The sequence below is a fragment of the Pan paniscus genome, chromosome 5 (genome assembly GCF_029289425.2).
Source record: "Pan paniscus chromosome 5, NHGRI_mPanPan1-v2.0_pri, whole genome shotgun sequence".
Taxonomy (NCBI): domain Eukaryota; kingdom Metazoa; phylum Chordata; class Mammalia; order Primates; family Hominidae; genus Pan; species Pan paniscus.
The window spans coordinates 55,719,084-55,739,322 of NC_073254.2; the positions used below are offsets into that span (position 1 = coordinate 55,719,084).

At 42.6% G+C, this 20,239-nt stretch overlaps 1 protein-coding gene across 1 annotated transcript; it reads left to right on the top strand.

Annotated features, from left to right (window-relative positions):
- Nucleotides 1-4,380: 4,380 nt before the first annotated feature.
- LOC100974653 (trem-like transcript 4 protein) lies at nt 4,381-14,814 on the top strand. The gene is made up of 7 exons (XM_055114402.2): nt 4,381-4,445; nt 4,821-4,934; nt 5,145-5,488; nt 5,965-6,015; nt 6,506-6,566; nt 12,932-13,063; nt 13,489-14,814. The coding sequence occupies exons 1-6, from the start codon at nt 4,381-4,383 to the stop codon at nt 13,026-13,028; spliced, it is 732 nt and encodes a 243-aa protein (XP_054970377.1). The 3' UTR covers nt 13,029-13,063; nt 13,489-14,814.
- The last annotated feature ends 5,425 nt before the right edge of the window (nt 14,815-20,239 follow it).

A 20,239-nucleotide genomic window follows, 5' to 3' on the forward strand; every position in this document is an offset into this window, starting at 1 on the left:
GCATCCTGTCATCAAGCACACAACCATCCTGAGGGCTCACTCTTGCTGCTGAGCACGCGCTGTCTGTGCTTTGACAGACGTGTGATGACATCAACTCATCATTGTGGGATCACACAGTTGCCCCACTGCCCTCCAAATCCTCTGTGCTCCCTCGTTCATCCCCTCTGTTTATAAATAGGGGAAAGGTTATTCCAAAACTGGCTTCAGTTCAGTGATTAGTGTGGAGGAAAAAGGGCTCCATGTAAAATAAAGCTTCTTCCCCAAAGCCTCTGAATTTTAACCCTCAGAGGGCAGAGGGCCCACGTTGGCTTTCCTTTCTTTACTTGGTCTTCTCTGCCCTCCAGCTGCCGTTTGGGAAGCCTCCAGGCCTGGAGCATGGAGAGGAGAAGAGGAAGGGTCAGGAAAGTCTGGTGATGACCCAAAGAGTTCAAGCTGAGGTTTCTCAGAGGGCACTGTTGTGGGCTCTTCCGATGACATCTTGCCTGTCACCTGCAGTTTCCTCATGCAGCCTTGGATCTCCTTCCTGGTGGGTGCTCCTGACATCTCCTTCAGCCTCCAAGCCTTTCACAGTCCACTTCCAGCTTCCTGCCATGCGTCCCTCCACCTCCAGCAGGCCTTTTGGATGGGATCTACAACCACCCATGCTGGGTGCCTCACATCTGTGCAGCCCAACATCTGGCCCACGGAAGCCATCCACTTCCTTCACCCCAACAAAGTCATGGAGCCTGGGGGCCCCCACAAGGTCACCTCTCCTCCATTCCACCATCAGGACAGCTTGCCGCCTGCTGTCTCTACCCAATACAGCTCTCAGACTGAGTCCAACTCAGCTGCTACATCTCCCAGACTGCAGGGGCCACAACCATCTTTCCAAGTTGTGACCCTATCTCAAGCCTCTCCCTAGGTTTGAGATAAGATGCAGGAATCTAACCCTCTCCTCCCCCAGGGTCACAGCACAACTACCAGCTGTTTCCAAAAGTCCTTTCCCAATCTTCACACTCCTCATAACTTTCTACCCTTGATGTGTGTGAGGGATTCATTCCTCAAAGAAGGTTTCAATACCTTTTGGCATGTGCTTCACACTGGCCTCCCACCTCACTCTGACAGATAGCATATATTTTCTTGGGACTTGCATTAGTCAAGATTTAGCTGCAAACTACAAAATCCAAGCTACGGATTTTAAGGAGAAAGAGATTTTTTAAATCAAACATTAAATGCTTTATAGAATCAGATCCTATGTAATCTCTGGGCATCACTCTTAAAGCCACAGGATGGGCTACTAAGGGACCACTGCCTTTGCCACAGTCAACACCCTTTCCAAATCAGGCAACTTTCCAAATCTGGAAGCTGCCATCACAGCCCTGGCTGCAGAACCCCTCCATCTCACCCATAGTCTACCGGCACAATGGATGCCTCTCTTCCCATTCTAGCTCACTTCCTCATTTAAGTCTCATACAAATACATTGAATGGGTGGGACCTAAAATATATCTGGAACCCTAGCTGCAAAGGAATCAGAAATGATCTTGTAGACCTTTTACTATAGAAAGACCCATGAGAAAGAGGTGGCAGCCACTCATAGTGGCTCACACCTGTAATTCTAGCACTCTGGGAGGCTAAGCTGGGTGGATCTCTTGAGTCCAGGAGTTCAAGACAAGCCTGGCCAACATGGTGAAACGTTGTCTCTATGAAAAGCAATAATAATAATAATAACCAGGTGCATTGGTGTGTGCCCACACTCCCAGCTACTCAGGAGGCTGAGGTGGGAGGATCACTTGAGCCCTGGGAGGTCAAGGCTGCAATGAGCCATGATCACACCACTGCACTCCAACCTGGGCGAAAGTGTAAAACTCCATCTCAAGAAAAGAAAGAGAGAGAGAGAAGAAAAAAAAAGAAAGAAAGAAAAGAAAAGAAAAGAAAAAAGAAGGAAGGAAGGAGAAAGAAAAAGAGAGAGAGAAGGAAAGAAGGAAGGAAGGAAGGAAGGGAAGGAACAGAAGGAAAGGAAGGGAAGAAAGAAAGAGGTGGCAATGAATATATAGTGAGTTCACAGTGTCTACCTGAATACTCTCAGCCAAAACTGAGATCACAATAGTTAAAATTTGTAAGTTTTGTTGTTTCTTTTGCTGTCAATGAAAGTCAAATATGACTAAGTGAAAAATAAACATATAGTATTTGCTTTGTTATGTCAAATAAACGCTATTTGTAAAAATATAGTATTTGCCTTGTTACACCAAATAAACCCTATTCTGTAGTATAAACATTATAGTAACAAATTTTCATTTACAGCAATCAGTACATCGGACACTATGTGTGACATATCACACTGAAGGCATCAAATGATACAGATGCAGAGAATAAATTCCTATTTTCCTCTTCCAGAATTTATCATACTTTTCTTAGAAACTTCAGTGTGTTTAAGAAAATGACTCTTATTACCATCAAGTGTTAGTAGGTGCTTCACACCTAGCCGTACTAAGATTTCTTAAAACTTTGCTGTTTGTTATGTACACGCTGTTTGTTATGTATCAAGTGATTATTCATATGCTTTGTGTAAATCGTTTCTATACATATTAAAACTAATCTTTTACACTTAGAATGCTTTCAGATTCACAGAAGAGTTGTGTAGGTATTGCATACTTCCCTGATGTGCTATGTTCAATGTCTTCTATTATTAATATAGTCCAATAGTATGCTACATTTCTCACAATTAATGAGTTGATATTGATACATGACTATAATTTTACAAAATTGAGGAGGAGAATGCATATATTTATAATGCATGGTAGGATAGTTTGATGTGTGTATTAACTGTGAAATAACTAAATCAAGCAATACCACATATACTTAATTTTTTGGTGGTGAGAACATTTAAAATCTATTCTCTGTCATTTTCAATTGTACAATTCATAGTTATGAACTGCACTCACCATACTGTGCAATAGATCTCTTGAACTTATTTTTTCTGTCTAACTTAAATTGTGTTTCTTCAACAATATCTACCCAGTTTGTCCAATTCCCAGCCTCTGTTAATGCCATTCTACTGTTTCTGTGGTAGATTTTATTAATCGAAGTCCTTACTTCATTCAGATTATCCTGGCTTTTACCCCGTGTACTTTCTGTGCTCCAGGATCCCACCTAGGAAGCCACATTGCTTTTAGTCTTCATGTCTGCTTAGGCTCCTCTTATTCATGGCAGTTTCTGAGAATTATTTCTTAGTTTTGATGGCCTTGACAGTTTTGAGGAACGCTGCTCAGGTATTTTGTAGAATGTCCCTCATGTGGAATTTGTTTGATGTTTTTCTCCTGGGGCCAGCGGCTTTGGGGAAGGAGACTGCACAGCTAATTGCCCTGTCATCACATCAAGTCAATGACACATTCTAACAACCTGAGTTATCCCTGTGGGTCTGCACTTTGGTTGCCTGGCTGCCACAGTAAGTGTCAGGTTTCTCCACTGTACAGTTACTCTTCTCTTCCTTCCCATGCTATCCTCTGGAGGAAAGTCAACTGCACAGCCCATGCTTAAGCAGTGGGAATTTATGCTTCTGCCTTGAGGGCAGAATACCTATAAGATTGTTTGCAATCTCTCTCAGTCCCTTCAGGCTGCTATGAGAAGATGCCTTAGACTGGAGACTTTCTAAATAATAGAAATCTCTTTCTCAAAGTTCTGGAGTCTGGGAAGTCAAAGATCAAGGTGTCAGTGGATGTGGTATCTGCTGAGGGCTGCTCTCTGCTTCCAAGGTGGCGCTTTCTTGCAGTAACCTCAGTTGACTGAAGGCATGAACACTGTCCTCACATGGCAGACAGCGCAAATCTGCATCCTGCAATCTCTGGTATAAGGGCATTAATTGCATTCTTGAGGGTGACGCCCTCATGACTTAAGATTTTCCCACAAGATCCCACCTCTTAACGCTATCACATGGAAATTAAGTTTGAATATATGAGATGGGGGAACAACATTCTGAACACAGCAGAATCCTTTTGCATGGGATATTTGTCTATTCCCCCCCAGTTCTTTATTCAGTCATTTACTTACATCATCATGGACTCCTAGAGATTTAATATATACATTGGGTAGTAATCCAGTACCACTTGATTTTGTTGCTAGATAGTTCTCACTTTGGCCATTTTCTTTTTCTGTACATTTTACACACACGTTGTTCTTTCATCCACTCATGTATTCATCCAACAAGCACTGATTGAGATGATCCCGAGCTACCATAACTGATCCACTCCTACCTGCCTTCCCCTCCAACTTTCCCTGACCAACACTCTCTTTCCTCCCTGCTTTCCTGGCCCCACCATTTCCAGGGAACATCTTGTAATTCCTGGGATTAAAATCTGCCCTCTACAAAATGTCCCAGGGTCAAAACTCATCATCAACCCACCATGGCTAGACCAGAAGGACTCAGGGGTCTGGTCGTGCCTCCAAGGGCCCTGACCACCTATAGGAAGTGCACAGAGAGAAGGAAAGAGGGATGACCCCAGCTTTATTCACCAGCTTTATTCTTGGCCATGCTGAGAGCTGCCCCTAGCAATAGAGGATCAGTATGACTGGCTGGAAGGCATAAAGCAGCAGACATGGGGAGAAGTTCAGTGAAAGGCGGCAGAGCAACGCAGCAGGGCTGAGGTGCCCAGGCCCAGAGACAGACCCTGTAGCTGGTGGCCCCTTTCAAGGCCTGGCTGCCCCTCCTCCCCTGGTCTGCAGAGCCCGCCCTCCCAGGCCGACCATTTCCCCAGCAAGACATTGACTTCCTCAATTTTACCAGCTGAGAGACACTGGGAACCTGGGGCAGAATCAGACCCAGCGTCTGACTCCTTCTCCTGAGAAGGCTCCCTTTTTTCTCCTCTCCTCCGCTGTCAGAAACAGATTTGGGCTGGAATGGCCTGGGGGGGTCCACACCTGCTGCTTCCACCTGTGCTGCTGCTGCTCCTGGCCTCAGGTGACATGGAGGGAAAGAGGGCAGGGGGTGTAAGGAGTGGGATGAAGAATGAGTGGGGCAGGGAGCAGCATGGCTGTGTGACCATAGGACAGAATTTAGGGGCCCTCTTCCATGTGTGGGCATCAGAACCAGTTCCCTCTCCCCTTCCCCAGCCTGTGATGGGGGAGGTTGGGTCCCTTCAGAGCTCTGACCTGGGTTTCTTTCTGCCAGTTCCTGGGTAAAGGGTGCTGTGCCTGAAGAACTTCACAAACACCCAGGACAGACCCTCCTCCTGCAATGCCAGTACGCACCCAAGAGAGGGCCCTATCAGCCCAAATCCTGGTGTCAGCAGACATCTCCAAGTCGGTGTACCTTACTTGTCACCAGCTCCAAGCCCCGGACAGCAGTTCAGAAGTCTCATTACACAATCTGGGACAAGCCCAATGCTGGCTTCTTCAACATCACCATGATTCAGCTGACACAGAATGACTCGGGATTCTACTGGTGTGGAATCTACAACGCTTCCGAAAACATCATCACTGTTCTTAGAAATATCAGCCTGGTGGTGTCTCCAGGTGAGCTCTTTTCTTGAGGAAATACCACTGTGCCACCCCCCAGGGACCTGAAGGAAATGTCATGCACCCCCTCCCATGCCTCTATCATTCCCCATCCTGCCAGGTCTTCTGCTCTGGTCCGAGGGGAGCAAAGATCCTGTCCCCAAACATGGACTCTCACCTCTCCTCCACCCGGTACATCCTGGCCTCAATTGTTGGGAAGGTACCCCCAGAGGTCCCTGGACAGAGACACAATCTGTCTGTCACTCTGCGTCTCTCTTTGTCTTACACAGGCACACCCACAACTCTTCTTTTCACACACACACTAACACACACACACCAACAGCTCTGTCATGCAGCTCTTAGGCACAGGCCACTCCTGGCCTAAAACATCCTGAGGGTCTGCCTCTGGGCCCCTACCTCCTCTCATGTATGGGGTAGACCCTACTCTCTTCTGGGCCCCTGGAGAGTCATTGTCTGCTGTCTTTTCTCTTTAGCCCCAACCACGTCTCCTATGTGGACTCTTCCCTGGCTCCCAACAAGCACAGGTAGGTTGGAGGCCTCGGTGGGGGAAGATTAGAAGGGTCACCAGGCAGCTCGGGAGCCTCAGATTCAGGGAAGGGGAAACCAGGGAGGCCTGCCTCTGAGGACTGATCTCTTGGGGCCTGGGCTTGTGGGAAGCTACCTTCAGGGTCCACTGTCTCCTAGGGAGAGAAACATGCACTATCTGATGTGATCAGAAGATCGCCATGTTCTCACGACAATGGGCAGCTGTCCCCAGAGGGGAGTCCATATGGAACACCTTGCACATGTGTGTCCCAGCCCTCCTGTCCCTGTCCTCCCGCCAGCATGGAGAGGACAGTGCCAGACTTGACTTCAGCTGGTTATGGAGATCTCAGGCCTCAGTTACCCTTAGCCTGAGGGACCCTTAGGGGCTGCCTCTGGCCCCTCTCCCTTTCCTCTCACACTTTTGGGACCCAATCCCACTCTCTATTCTGGTGCCCTGGGCAGCCACTGTCTTCTTTGTGTCCTCTTTAGTTCTGATCACTTCTCCAGAGGGGACCTCTGGCCATCCCTCCATCAATGGCTCTGAGACCAGGTAGGTCAGAGGTTTTAACACTGGGAGGGAGGTCTTGGGAAGGGAGGGCCTGATTAGCTCCTGAACCTTGGAATCAAGTCCAGGGCACCCAAGGATACTTCTCTGGTGGGTTGGGGCATAGGTTACAGCCGTGGAGCCCCCAGGCCATGACTCAAAGTTTGTTAGAGAGGAAAGGGGAAGAGGATGCAGGTTGTTAATTGTGGAGGAACCATGGAAAAGACAGTTCAGCATGGATTTCTGCAATGAAACAAAATGGAACCCAGAAAATGTGGAAATTGGAGGCCATGTTGGTGTGTTGAGGGGTGAGTATGAATAGAGTGACTGCAGCCTGGGGCAGATGGTGGCTGGAGATGTCAGCCAGAGAAAGATGAGAGGCATACTGTTAAATTCTGCTTCTATTCTTGCAGCCATGGGTTTTGAGGCCATGACGGCCTCCCCTTCACTGGAGGAATAGGCTGCAATAGACTAGGTCACAGGTGCTCTGGGGGACCATGGAGCACAGCAAAAGCCATGAGCGATTGATGAAAATAGACAACCAACTGCCAGAGCATTTGCTCCGTAGCCCTCTTCTCCTGCAAACTCCAGCACGGGTGGATTACAAACAGACTATCTCTCAGGGAGTTTGAAGGTGAAACCCTAACCAGAGAACAAGCATGGCAGCTAATGGGGGTCCCTGGGGTCTTGTGCTCTAGGGCAGTGGTCCCCAAGCCTGTTAGAAATTGGGCCATAAAGTAGGGAGTGAGTGGTGAGCCACTGAAGTTCATCTGAATTACAGCCTCTTTCCATAGCTTGCATTACTGCCTGAGCTCTGCCTCCTGTCAAATCAGTGGCAGCATTAGATTCTCATAGTAGCATGAACCCTGTTGTGAACTGTGCATGCGAGGGTTCTAGGTTGCACGCTCCTTATGATAATTGAACGGCTAATGATCTGTCACTGTCTCCCATCACTCCCAGATGGGACCACCCAGTTGTAGGAAATCAAGTTCAGGGCTCCCAGATTCTACATTACGTTGAGTTGTATAATTATTTTATTATATATTACAACATGATAATAATGGAAATAAAGTGCACAATAAATACAATGTGCTTTAATCATCCTGAAACCATCCCCGACTCTCAGGTCCGTGGAAAATTTGTCTTCCACAAAACAGTTCTCAGGTGCCAAAAAGGTTGGGGACTGTTGCTTTAGGGCTTTTTCCTCTCATTTTTAACCCTCAATGGCTAGAGGATTTAGTCTTCCATTCTTCCCCGTTACCAGATCCGTATCTAATATGCCCGGTGGAATCTGAATTCACAAGCCAAAATACCTAGGCTCTTAGTAGAAGCACTACCTTAAAAGAATGGAAACACACCCAACAATAGAAACCTGTGAAGCAGAACTATGGGAACTGCCCATTCCCCAGGAACTCTAGGTACCTATGATCAGTCTGGCTAAAGGGGTGAGGGGAGACGTCAACTATGTGGATCATGAGGACGATCCATTGAAGAAAAGAGCCAAATGCTGATCATAGTTGTGAAAAATATTATAGACCACAATATATGTGATGAAGGATGGCTGTGGCTGGCCAGTGAGCTGTAAGAAGAGTGAGGAATTCTCATGGAAGGTCCTGGAAAGAACTGGAGATTTAAAAATCAAAGAGAAGTTAGGAGACACGAAGGAGAAGAGTAGATGTACTAATGTATGAGTATCAAGAACTCCTGTGGGAGATAAAGGATGAAAGAAAGAAATATTTGGAGAAAGAATCCAGGAAATTTTTTCAAAATCATAGAAGAAAAGACCTCAAATTGAAAAGATTCATACATTGCCAAATAGGGGAAAACAGCCAACACACACACAAAAATACCTCTAGACCCATTATGTAAAAGGGAAGAACTTAAAAAGCAGAGGGAAATGTCTGCACGCTTTCAGATCACCTACAAAGTGATAAGAATTAGACTTCTTAAGAAGAACACTAGAGAAAAGAAGACAATTCAGTAATATTTCTAAAGTACTAAAGAAAAACTTTGTATCCAGTGTTTTGTATTCAGCCAAATTGTCACTCCAATGTGAAATCATAAAACCTCTGGATTCTCAAGGCCTCAGAAGGTTTGCCACATGCAAACATCCCCACTGAAAACACTCCTGGAGGAAGGACTCAGCTAGGATGAAAAGTAAACCCTGGAGACGCTGCTAGAAGTGAGGGAGTAAGTGTGCCCAGCATCTTAGGAAAGTTTGTTTTTATCTTTTTTGATTTATAGGAATGGCAGCTAAGAGCAAAATGAAGAACAAGAGAAAATACATTCATGGTCATTGAAAAATAACATTCTAGACTAGCAGTCCCCAACCTTTATGGCACCAGAGACTGGCTTTGCAGAAGACAATTTTTCCATGGACTTGGAGGTGGGGGATGGTTTCAGGATGACTCAAGCACATAACATTTATTGTGCACTTTATTTATTTATTTATATTATTATTACATTTTAATATATAATGAAATAATTATACAACTCACCATAATGTAGAGTCTGTGGGAGCTCTGAGCTTGTTTTCCTGCAACTAGACAGTCTTACCTGGAGGTGATGGGAGACAGTGGCAGATGATCAGGCATTTGATTTTCCTAAGGAATGTGCAACCTAGAACCCTCGCATGCTCTGTTCATAATAGGGTTCATGCTACTACGAGAATCTAAAGCCACCACTGATCTAACAGGAGGCGAAGCTCAGGCAGTGATGGGTGCGATGGGGAGTGGCTGTAAATACTATGAAGCTTCCCTTGCTCACCAGCCACTCCCCTCTCGCTGTGCAGGAACAGGCCAGGAACTGGTACTGGTCTGTGACTCAGGGGTTGGGGACCCCTGTTCTAGACAATATCAACATGGGGTGAGAAGGAGAGACCAGAAGCCCATGAAAGAATGGTTGGGTACTTGTCTCATGAGAGGCAATATGTAGCTATTGATAAGCTCAATGTAGCAATTGTACTAAATCAATGTAGATAAGAGTCTTCTGGTTAAGTCAAGAGAATGTATACCCTTTCATCCAGCAAAATAAAACTCTAGCCAAAGGAAAGTCGGAATCGAATTTTTAAAAAATAAAGCACAATAAATGGAAAAAATGAAATAAAAAGGTAGAATCAAGTCCTAAAATAAATGCAATTCCAATAAATTTAAGTGGATTAAACTCACAAAATAAGGACAGGGACACTCTGAGTTTTAAAAAGTGCAATGTTATACTATCTATAAGAGATAAACATACAAAAAGATTTTAAAAGGTTAAAATTTAGAAAAATATATTTGACTATTAGGAAACAAAATAAACTCTTCTGGCACTCTTAATATGGAACAAAATAGAATATAAGGTAAAATATTATGTCTATAACATTTGTTTATAAAAAAGATAAAGATATGTAATATCTACTGATGAAAGATGCACTTGAATATGAAAATAGACCCATCATAAATGTATATGTGCTTAAATTTTGGCCATGAAATATATCAAGCAACACTATCAGAAATGCAAGGAGAAATAAATTATTAGCCATTGTAGTTGGAGGTTCACATACCTCTCAGAGGATCAAAGACCAATGAGACAAAACTAAATAGAGGGGTTTAAGTTTTAAGCCAAATAACTAATAAATTCCAGTATAATACCATCACATATTTATCAATGTTACATATTTTATTAGATATTTATAATAATATAGGATACATATAAACTATGCTTTTAAATATGTATTTTCAAATATATAAAATATGTAGTTACAGATTGAAAAATGTTCTAAACTATATAAATATATTTCTAAACTATATAAATATAAAACATGTATATTATGTATGTTTTATAAAATACAGTATTCATAAATATAGTGTATAAGTACACATATATATGTTTATAACCCTCTACGTAATAAAAACAGATAGTATACATTCTTTCAAATACATGAAATGTATTTACAAAAGGACACCTTGTATAAGGACATATAAGAAGCGTGAAGAAATTCTAAAGAATCAGTACGACACAGAATATATTCTCCAAACCTAACGCAATGACATTAGGAATGCATAAGAGAAATAAAATAGCACTTTTCAAACTATTTACTAATACATTCATATATGAATGTTTAAGTATGCAATAAAATATATTTTGATAATATGACCACTATATATCAAAAAGTATGAGGCATAAAATATTAGGGAGTAATTATTACCTTTGAATATATTTGTTGGAAAACATGAAAGATTTCAAATTAATGAGCTAAGGAAGCATCTCAAGAAGATGGAACGCGAGCATCAGAGCAAACCCAAAGAATCATATAATTGAATGATTGAAAAAGGAGATCAAAGAAATTCATAATTCATTCTTTAAAAGTTTGCTAAGATACACATGTTCTTGTCAAGACAAAAGAAGATAAAAGAAGATAATAAATAAACAACAAATCAAAGAAAAAGAAGAAAATAACCACACCCTCATTCTACAGAGATTTTAAAATAAATAAATCCTGAATAAAATCTTGTTGTTTTAAATCCTAGAAGCACACAATTTCCTAACAATATGAACTGCCAAGATTAACACAAGAAGAAACAGATTTCAATAGATTAATAAATAGGAAAACTGAAACAGTTGATAAGACCCATCCTCACAGAAAATTCAAGACTCACATGGTTTTCAGGTAACCCAATTTTTAAAGAAACATTTACATTTCATGATTTATATTTCATACTAGATGTTGCAGAAAATAGAAAAGAAGCAAAAACAGCCCAGGTCATTTGAACAGGTTAGTGTCATCAAAATCTCAGAACTAATTAAAGGAGATACAAAAAAATTAAATTATAGGTTCATTTCTCTGATGCACATGGGGTCCATTCCCTAATTACCATTAGCTAACTGAATTCAAGAGTGCATTGAAAAGAAGACTGATTATAATCGAGGAGAGTTTTATCACAAAACAAAAAGGATTGTTCAACTTTAGAAAATCTATTAATATAAGTAAACCAAATTCATAAACTACAGGAAAAAAGTCAACTGCTGCACAAAAAGCATTTGGGAACCTTGAGCACCTTTATGTTATATGAAAAAGCTCTTAATAAAATGGAAGTAAGAACAGATAACTTGGTAAAGATTGTACACCAATGATTACCATAAAGATTACTTATTGGAGGTAAAAACTCAAATTAAGGATTTTCATAGCTACCATAAATGTCTTCTAAAATATTAGAGATTCTGATCAATGCTTGAAGGAAAGGAAAACAGGTTACATGAAAGAAGATTAGACAAGAAGAGGAAAAACTGTCATGACTTGCAGATGATGGGATCATCTACCCAGAAAAAGAATGAGAAACAACAAACTATTAGATCTCACAAGAGAGTTTAGCAAGGCTGCCAGATACAAAATCAACTGACATACATTACAAATAGATTTCTATGAGGAATAACCATTTAGAAAAATAAGATCGTTTTCATTACAGTCACAAAGTCTATAAAGTTTCTAGAAAGAATTAATTTAACCAAGACCTGTTTGGAGAAAAGTATAAAATGCTAAAAAATGACAGGTGATCTGAATAAATAGAAACAATCCATGACTTTGGAAGAGGCAGTAACATTGTAAATATGTCAATTTCTCCCAAATTAAAAAGTCTTTAAATGTAATCCCAAACACAACTTCAGTTTACTTTTGTAAAGAACTTGAAAAATTTACTCTAAAATTATATGAAAAAGGAAGATACATGAGTAGCTAAGTCAACCATGAAAAAGTGAAAATAAAAAGAGCTCACTGACTTTATCATATATTACGTAATACTGAGGCAGAAAGTTACCAAGGCCACAAGAGAAAAGCAGATTTCCTGGGACAGGGTAGTCCTAGATCAGAGCTAGGCAGGCCAGGAGTGGGGGCTACACAGAGGGGATGAGGGAGGACCCCTGGGACCATCAGACAGGAGGTCTAGGTCTGTGCTGTCACTGCTCCTAAGGGTCTGGTCAGGTCCTGTGCAGTCTCTAGGCCTCATTTCCTCAGATGTGATATCTTGGCTGGTCTTGAAGATGCACTGGGCTCTGATTCCTAAGAGGCTCCTGATGGTCCCATCCTACCTGACCTGGTTAGGGAGAATTCCTGCTCCCCTAGGTCCATCCCTCCCCTTCCCTGAACTCCAATCCCTTGTTCTTCCCCTGGCCAGCTTTTTCCTCCATTCAAGACTTTGAGGTTCCTTCTGACTAGGTCCCCTCTCAGTCCCAGAGACCTCTGTGGCTCCTGCCCCACACCCCTGTGTCATCGTTCAGGGTGGGCCCTTACGCAAACAGCTCCAGCCACAAGGGGCCTGCCTGGCTTAGGGACACTGCAGGAGGTGGTGACATCCTGGCCCAAGTCCATCCTCCTTTCTCCTTCTTCCCTGCAGGAAATCAAGAGTCCCTGCTTGCCTTGGCTCAGGTGGCCCCAGATTCCTGGTCTTGGGGCTATGTGGACTCCTCCTGGCCAAGGGCCTGATGTCGTGAGTCCTGTTTGTGCTCCTGATCTGCAGGTGCCACAGGTGAGGGGGCCTGGATTTCGCCTGGGGGCAATGGAGCTGGGGCCAGATTCTGTTCCTAGAAAGATGGCTAGGAAGAAGCAGCCAGGTCACAAAGGCAGGAAAAATGACAGCTGGGAACAATTTAAACATGTGTTTCCTTGCAATCTCTGCCTTCCTGCAGACACAGACCTTAGAAAGAGACAGAGGCTTTCTGGGAGTCCCATCCCAGGGCTCTGCCTCTGTCTCTGTCCTGAGAGGAAAAAGACCAGGAGGACAAAGCTGAGAGTGCCTGGGTAGAAGGTTTAGGAGACAGGAAGGGGCAGGGAAGGAAGCAGGTGACAGGGAGAAGGTGGGGGAGGGGCGGGAAGAGGAGTAACAGGTAACAGGGACAGGGTGAGAAAAGCATCACTTCCATTCATGACTTTCCCCCTCTTGCCCCGTCTCAGGACAGCAGTGACGAGGTTTCTGATTGTCCCAGCACAGCCTTGTCCCAGGACCCTTGGGTGCATGAGCCACAGCATGGATCCAGGATGAATCCCAGTTCTTCCCCTGCCCAGCTATTGGGAGCTGGCCTAAGTATTGCTCCCCACCTCCTTGTGAGGAAAGGCTAGTGCTAAGCCTATTGGAGAGAACTTTCAGCCCCTGAACTCCCCGGTGATGATCCCTCACCCCTGCACTGAGCCCCCTTAGATCTACTTCCCCTGCCCTGACTTTCGCCATTGGGAAGACCTGGGGTGGGGGTTTCTGCATCCGGGTCAATGCCCAGCTCAGCATCTTCAGCTGTGCCCAGGCTCCTCTCCAGCACTCTGTGGTTCTCTGAGCCCCACCTCAGCAGGTCTCCAGGATCCCTCACATTTCCCCTGTTTGTTGCCTGTGGTCTGCCCTAGAGTCCTATGAATTTCCTCTTGTGCTTAATTAAATTCAACCTCTGAACTGAAATGTGTCAGGGGCAGCTGAGCAAGACAGCAGTTGTATCCCCTCACATTCCTCCCGTCCCACCCCAGATATCCTAAATGAGAGAGAAATAACTTAAAAATAAATGATGAAATTGAAACTAAGAAAGGCTGTAATCAGCAGACTGGAAGCTGAGGAAGATCTGGAAGTAAAAGAAAAAATTAGATGCGTTAAAATGACATGAGCAGGCGACTCAGTGGCCCAAAACAGGACCCAGAACATTCATCCGTAAATGGAATCTGATAATCTGGGGCCCAAATTCTGTTTACTTAACATGTGAGAAGATTCACAGCCTAAAAGAGAAAATCAAGTTGAACTAACAATAATTGACGGTGGGTGAAAGATAAATGTTTTAGGGAACAGAAGAGGAGCACATATTTATGAAGCAAGAATAGGTACAGTCATTTTCCAACTAACATCTAGTGAGACTAGGATTGACCACTCAGAATGGGGGTCCACCATGAGCAACCAATTTGAGGTACCAGTGCATAGCAGCTGAATGCCAGCCCTGTAAAAGACCACCATAAAGAGAGCTCCATGTTCTTTTGCTCTTTGGGGGATGGGACATCAAACAAAAGTCTCTTCATGTATATCTCAGCTCCTGCCACATGATCATCACCTATCTGTGAGAGGCATCGCTTTTGCTTTCTTTATTTATTTTTTTAATCCTCATTCCCTATGTCCACTTGCCTTCCTCTCCGAGGCAACTACTCTAATGCATTTGGTATGTAACTTTAAATTTGAATGTATTCTTGTAAAACATCCAGTATTTTTTTTTCTGTGACTATGTTTTCACTTACATAAAAGAAATTGTGATAGACCTTTTTCATATGCTTGTCTTACTCCTTGCTGGGCACATATACACAGCCCACTTCTTTTCAGTGCTTATTCCATTGCGTACATATCCCACAGCGCATCATTCCGAACCCAGGGTGCATGTGCTTTTTTGCCTTCACTTTTCTATATCATAAATGATGCTGTGATGAATACCCTCCTTCACGTTGTCTTGTGGAATCATGTGAGACTTCCTTTAGGACTTTTACACAGGTGGCATCAGCTGGGTTGTGGGATCTCAGACATCTAATTAATACTGCCAGCTTGTGTTGCCTGAACCAAGAATCTAGACACTAGCGATTATGTGTTTTCTTTGAGTCTATGTGAAGTACACAGCACAACCTATGGAATGGTATTGCCAATTAAAAAAAAAAAAAATGGAAGGCAAGAATAAACGTAGCTGAGTGATGCTACATGGGGCTAGATATATGATTATCTCTACTTTTGTGTATGCTTGGAAATTTTCATAATTAAAATGGTACCTAAAATTAAACAGTTGTGTCTTGAAGCCACTGCTATTTGGTTTTCAGTCGTATGTGGCTGAACCCAATTCTTTCTTATTGAACTTTTACAACTGCAGTAGGTTGGGAAAAGTTGACTTGTTGTATGGAAATATTGAGCTTCACTTAAAGAACATTGATAGTGGGATAAAAATGGACTAAATAAAAATAGGTCTTCCTTAATCAGATGCTAAGAGCTAGCATTTAGCTATAACTTTTAAATATTTTATCTTAACATCCTTGGCCTCAAAATTGTCATAATTCCCTTAACCACAATTTTCAAGCAGGTGGTAAATTCTGTGTCATAAGTTAACATCTAAAAAATGTAGCTTTGTTTAAAATTTTGAACATTTTTTATTGTTTTCTTACCTTCATAGTGTTGCTATGGAAATGTCTGATAATCTGATAGTTATTCATCTCTACTGACCAATTTTATCTCTGGAACATTTTATAATTTTCTTTTTGAAATTTTTATTATAATGTGTGTAATGTGGGGTAATTATCCATTTTTTTCTTTTTCTTTTTTTCTTTTTGGGCGAAAAAGGGGGAGAAGAGTCAGGGGGTGGTTGGGAAGACCGGCAACAAAAGGGGGAAAGAGGGAGGGAGCAGGAAGCCAAAAGCCTATATCACCCGGTATTCCCAGGCGGAATCCCATCCAAGTACTAACCAGGCCGACCCTGTCTGGGTCGTGCCTCGGGCACTTTCAGGGTGGTATGACCCTAGAGGCCAGCAGTGGCGCCTGGCTGTCCCAACAGCCCGCGGTGCTGCAGCGGCAGACCTCCGCGAAGAGGTCCCGGGCTCCCGCGGGGGCGCAGGCGAGCGGAAAAGTGGGAGAAGAGTCAAGAGGTGGTTGGGAAGCCCGGCTGCGACAAAATGAGTAAAGAGGGAGGGAGCAGGAAGCCAAAGCTTGATTATACATTCCATTTGGAACTCTCTGAACACATTCAGTCTCATGTCTTACATATTTGTTTAATTCGGAAAAAGCCTTGGTATTATTTTTTCAAGAAGTTCTTCTACTCCATTTACTCCTTTTTCTCCTTTGAGGACTTCTTTGAGGAGATATTGACATTTGTTTCTATCCTCCATACTTCTTAATGTTTCCCTTACACTTTTTATCACTTTATTCCTTCCTAATGCCTTTAGGGAGTGCTCCTTGACTCTTTCCCTTACCTACTCATTCTTCTGCTAGTCATTGCATTCAGAGTTTTCTTTCAACAATGATCATTTTCTTAATCAATATTTCTAATTTTTCTTCTTCATTATTGCTTGCTTCTGTTTTATGCTTCTAATATTGTTCCTTATTGCTCTGAGAATATCTGCTATGCTTATTTAAATCATTGTTTTCCCACTGGTTCTGCTTTCTCTGTAATATTCAATTTATTTCTTTATAAGAAATTTGTTCTATTTGTTATCTTTTTATAGCATTTGGTAATTTTTCTTGTGTTCTCATCTTTTATTCCCTTCCCACCCCTTTTTTTTGAGGATCAGTTAATTACTGCAGATTTCACTGCCTAAGGAAGCCCCAGAGGTAAATAGAGTTGATGAGTTTGCCATAAACCATCCAAATATAGAGATACTATATCACAAAGATAGCCATTCACATCAGTGAGTTTATTTAACAATGAAAACAACATATGTGGCCGGGTGCGGTGGCTCACGCTTGTAATCCCAGCACTTTGGGAGGCTGAGGCAGGCAGATCACAAGGTCAGGAGATCGAGACCATCCTGGCTAACATGGTGAAACCCCGTTTCTACTAAAAATGCAAAAAAAATTAGCCAGGCGTGGTGGTGGGTGCCTGTAGTCCCAGCTACTTGGGAGGCTGAGGCAGGAGAATGGCGTGAACCTGGGAGGTGGAGGTTGCAGTGAGCCAAGATCGCGCCACTGCACTCCAGCCTGGGTGACAGAGCGAGACTCCGTCTCAAAAAAAAAAAGAAAAAGAAAAGAAAAGAAAACAGCATATGTTTAACTATTTGGAAAAAATTAAATGTTACCCTCTTTTCATACTATAAAATAAATTTTAAATACATCAAAGAATTAAGTGTTAAATGAGAAAATTTTAAAGAACTAAAAGAAATAACTCTATAAGGATTCAATTCTAGTAAGGACAGGCATAAGTAACCAATATAAGCGAGACAGAAATCATAGAGGAAAAAGGCTGAGAGATTTTCCAAAATTAAAATTTTAAAACTAATCTGTGTCCAAAGTAAGTCATAAAGAAAACGAACAAGAAAAGAACAAACTCAAAAGAGTTTTTCGGAATTAAACTAGAAATCAGTAGCAGAATAACAAAAGGATATTTGGGAACAAAAAACTACAATAACCAAAATTAAAACCTCACTAGATGGACACCATAGGGTAGTAGAAATGAGAGGATATAATTAGTGAACTAGAAGACAGAACAATAAATTTACTCAGACTGAACAGAGAGAAAACAGACTGAAAATAAATGAACAAAACCTCAGCTATCTGTGGGACATTACTAGAAGAGCTAACTTTTGCATCATCAGTGTCCCAGATGCAAAGGAGAAAAAGTGTGGGACTAAAAAATTATTCAAAGAAATGTCTAAGCTCCTCAAATTTGGTCAAAGACATGAAGTTACTGATCCAAGAAAGATTTTGGGGATGATGGCACCCTTCTCTCTTGATTATGGCATTGGATACAAGTCTCCGGAACTCTCAGAACGGTTTATTAAAAAGGGTGAATAGTACTGTATGTAAATTAGACCTTAATTTTCTAATGGGAAAAATAAATGTAAAGACAAAATACACTGCTGTATTAAATCAAATGATGGATGTAAATGTCTAGTGTATACATATTTTTAATGACTTTGACCAATGCTTCCAAATTTCTCTTAAAAAAGGTTGAATCCAGTACATACTTCCTCGATCAGTGAATGAGTGTTTGATTCCTTCTACCCTCATCAGCACAGTGATCCCAAGGTTCACAGTTTTAATGATCCCTGGCACAGTGCTGGGCACACTGTATCGGTTTCATAGAATCATGGATTGCAAGCACACGAAGCCCCCGAAGCAACTTACTGTTCTAATGGGGGAAGGGATGAAGGAACATACTGTGTGTGCTGGGGAGGGGAGATGGCCCCTGAACTCAGGGAGCTCAGGAAGTTCTAAGGACTGGGTGGGAAACATTGAAAAAGAAGGGTGAATAAGGAAAACAAAACACATCTGTGAGCTGAGAGGTCTCAAGTGACAATCGTGTCTCATTCCTATGCCCCCAGTGCCTACCTAGCCCCATGCATAGCAATGAGGTTGTGGGAATGAACAAATGAATGAATGAATGAGTGAGTGAATGAGTTGAGAGACTATAAAAGCTTAGGGTCAGCCGAGATAGACTTCTTTGCTTGGAGCTTGGGGGTTCAAGGTCAGTTTAAGATTGTGGCCATGCAAGCTTGAGGACTTTTTGCTCTGAGACCTGTTAAAATTAATGAAAATGGAGACCAGGCCTGAAGAGTCCCTGAGCAGATGAAACCAGTTAGGCCTCATAAGTGACCTCAACTTTGCTTGATTTGCAAACATCAGTGAAACTTCACTTGAGCTATTTCTTGTAAATGTGTGTATTAAGGAAGAACAGAACTTAAGCTCAACCAGTCAGAAGAAGCCAACAAACTTATGTAGGTAACTAGGGTCTTTCCAACAGGATAGGCCAAATAAGGGAACTTTATAACTGTAACTAATTAAATATTTTCTTCAGTTTACTTGTCCTGTAGGAGTCTTCCCCTTGCATTCCCCCAGTGGAGCTCTTCAACCTCTTCTGTTTGGAGCTGCCTGATTCATGAATTGTTGTTTGCTCAAATAATCTGTTTAAAATTTTATTGTACCTCAGTTTACTTTTTGACAGTCCCATCTAAGGAGTAGAAACATGGCACTGGTGAGTAGGGGGAGCATACATAACCACAGGGGTCCAGCTGGGTCCCCACACACTGAAGGAGCAGATGACACAGATACTGGACATCAGAAATCAATGCTTCTGATTCTAGGCCTTGGGGTAAGTGAAGGATGTGGTCTTGGGCCAAGTGCTGGGTCATTTCCACTGGAGATGGAAGCAGCACAGGTGAGACAGGGTTGAGCAGGGGGAAGTTGAGGGGGCTTGCCTGCATGCTGACGGAGACTGGAGGCAGGGGAGGAAGGGGCTCTTGAGATGAGGTGGGTGAGGGAAAGCACTGTGGTGGCTTTAGGAAGCCTGCACGAGGAACTAGGGGTCTAGAGGGAGCTGGTGATGAGTAGAGACAACAGGAGGAGAGGCAGGGAGAGGGACAGAGGAGACACATGGATAGGGAAAGGAGAGGCGGCTGGAGGGTGTGTGAGACTGTGTGCATAGGCGTGTGTGTGTGTGTGTGTGTATGAGAGAGAAAGCAAGACTATGTGTGTGAGTGTGAGTGTATGTGCACTCACACCCATGTATGAGAGTACAGGAACCCCTCCCACAACCCAAACTGTATGGGAAACCAAACAGATTTCAAGTAAGCCTGTAAGAGGTTATTTACAAGAGGGAACACAAGTGACTGTTCTGAGCAGATAGAAGCCTGGGAGAGAAAGAGAGGCAGGAACAGAAAGAATCCATCTGCAATAAATGAATGAATTAGAGTTTATAAGAATTTCTTTGTGAATGTGTGTATGTAAGAAACTAGAGTTCAACTCCACCCCAAATCAACAGAATATACATTCTTCTCAGCACCACATTGCACTTATTCCAAAATTGACCACATAGTTGGAAGTAAAGCACTCCTCAGCAAATGTAGAAGAACAGAAATTATAACAAACTGTCTCTCAGACCACAGTGCAATCAAACTAGAACTCAGGATTAAGAAACTCACTCAGAACTGCTCAACTACATGGAAACTGAACAACCTGCTCCTGAATGACTACTGGGTACATAATGAAATGAAGGCA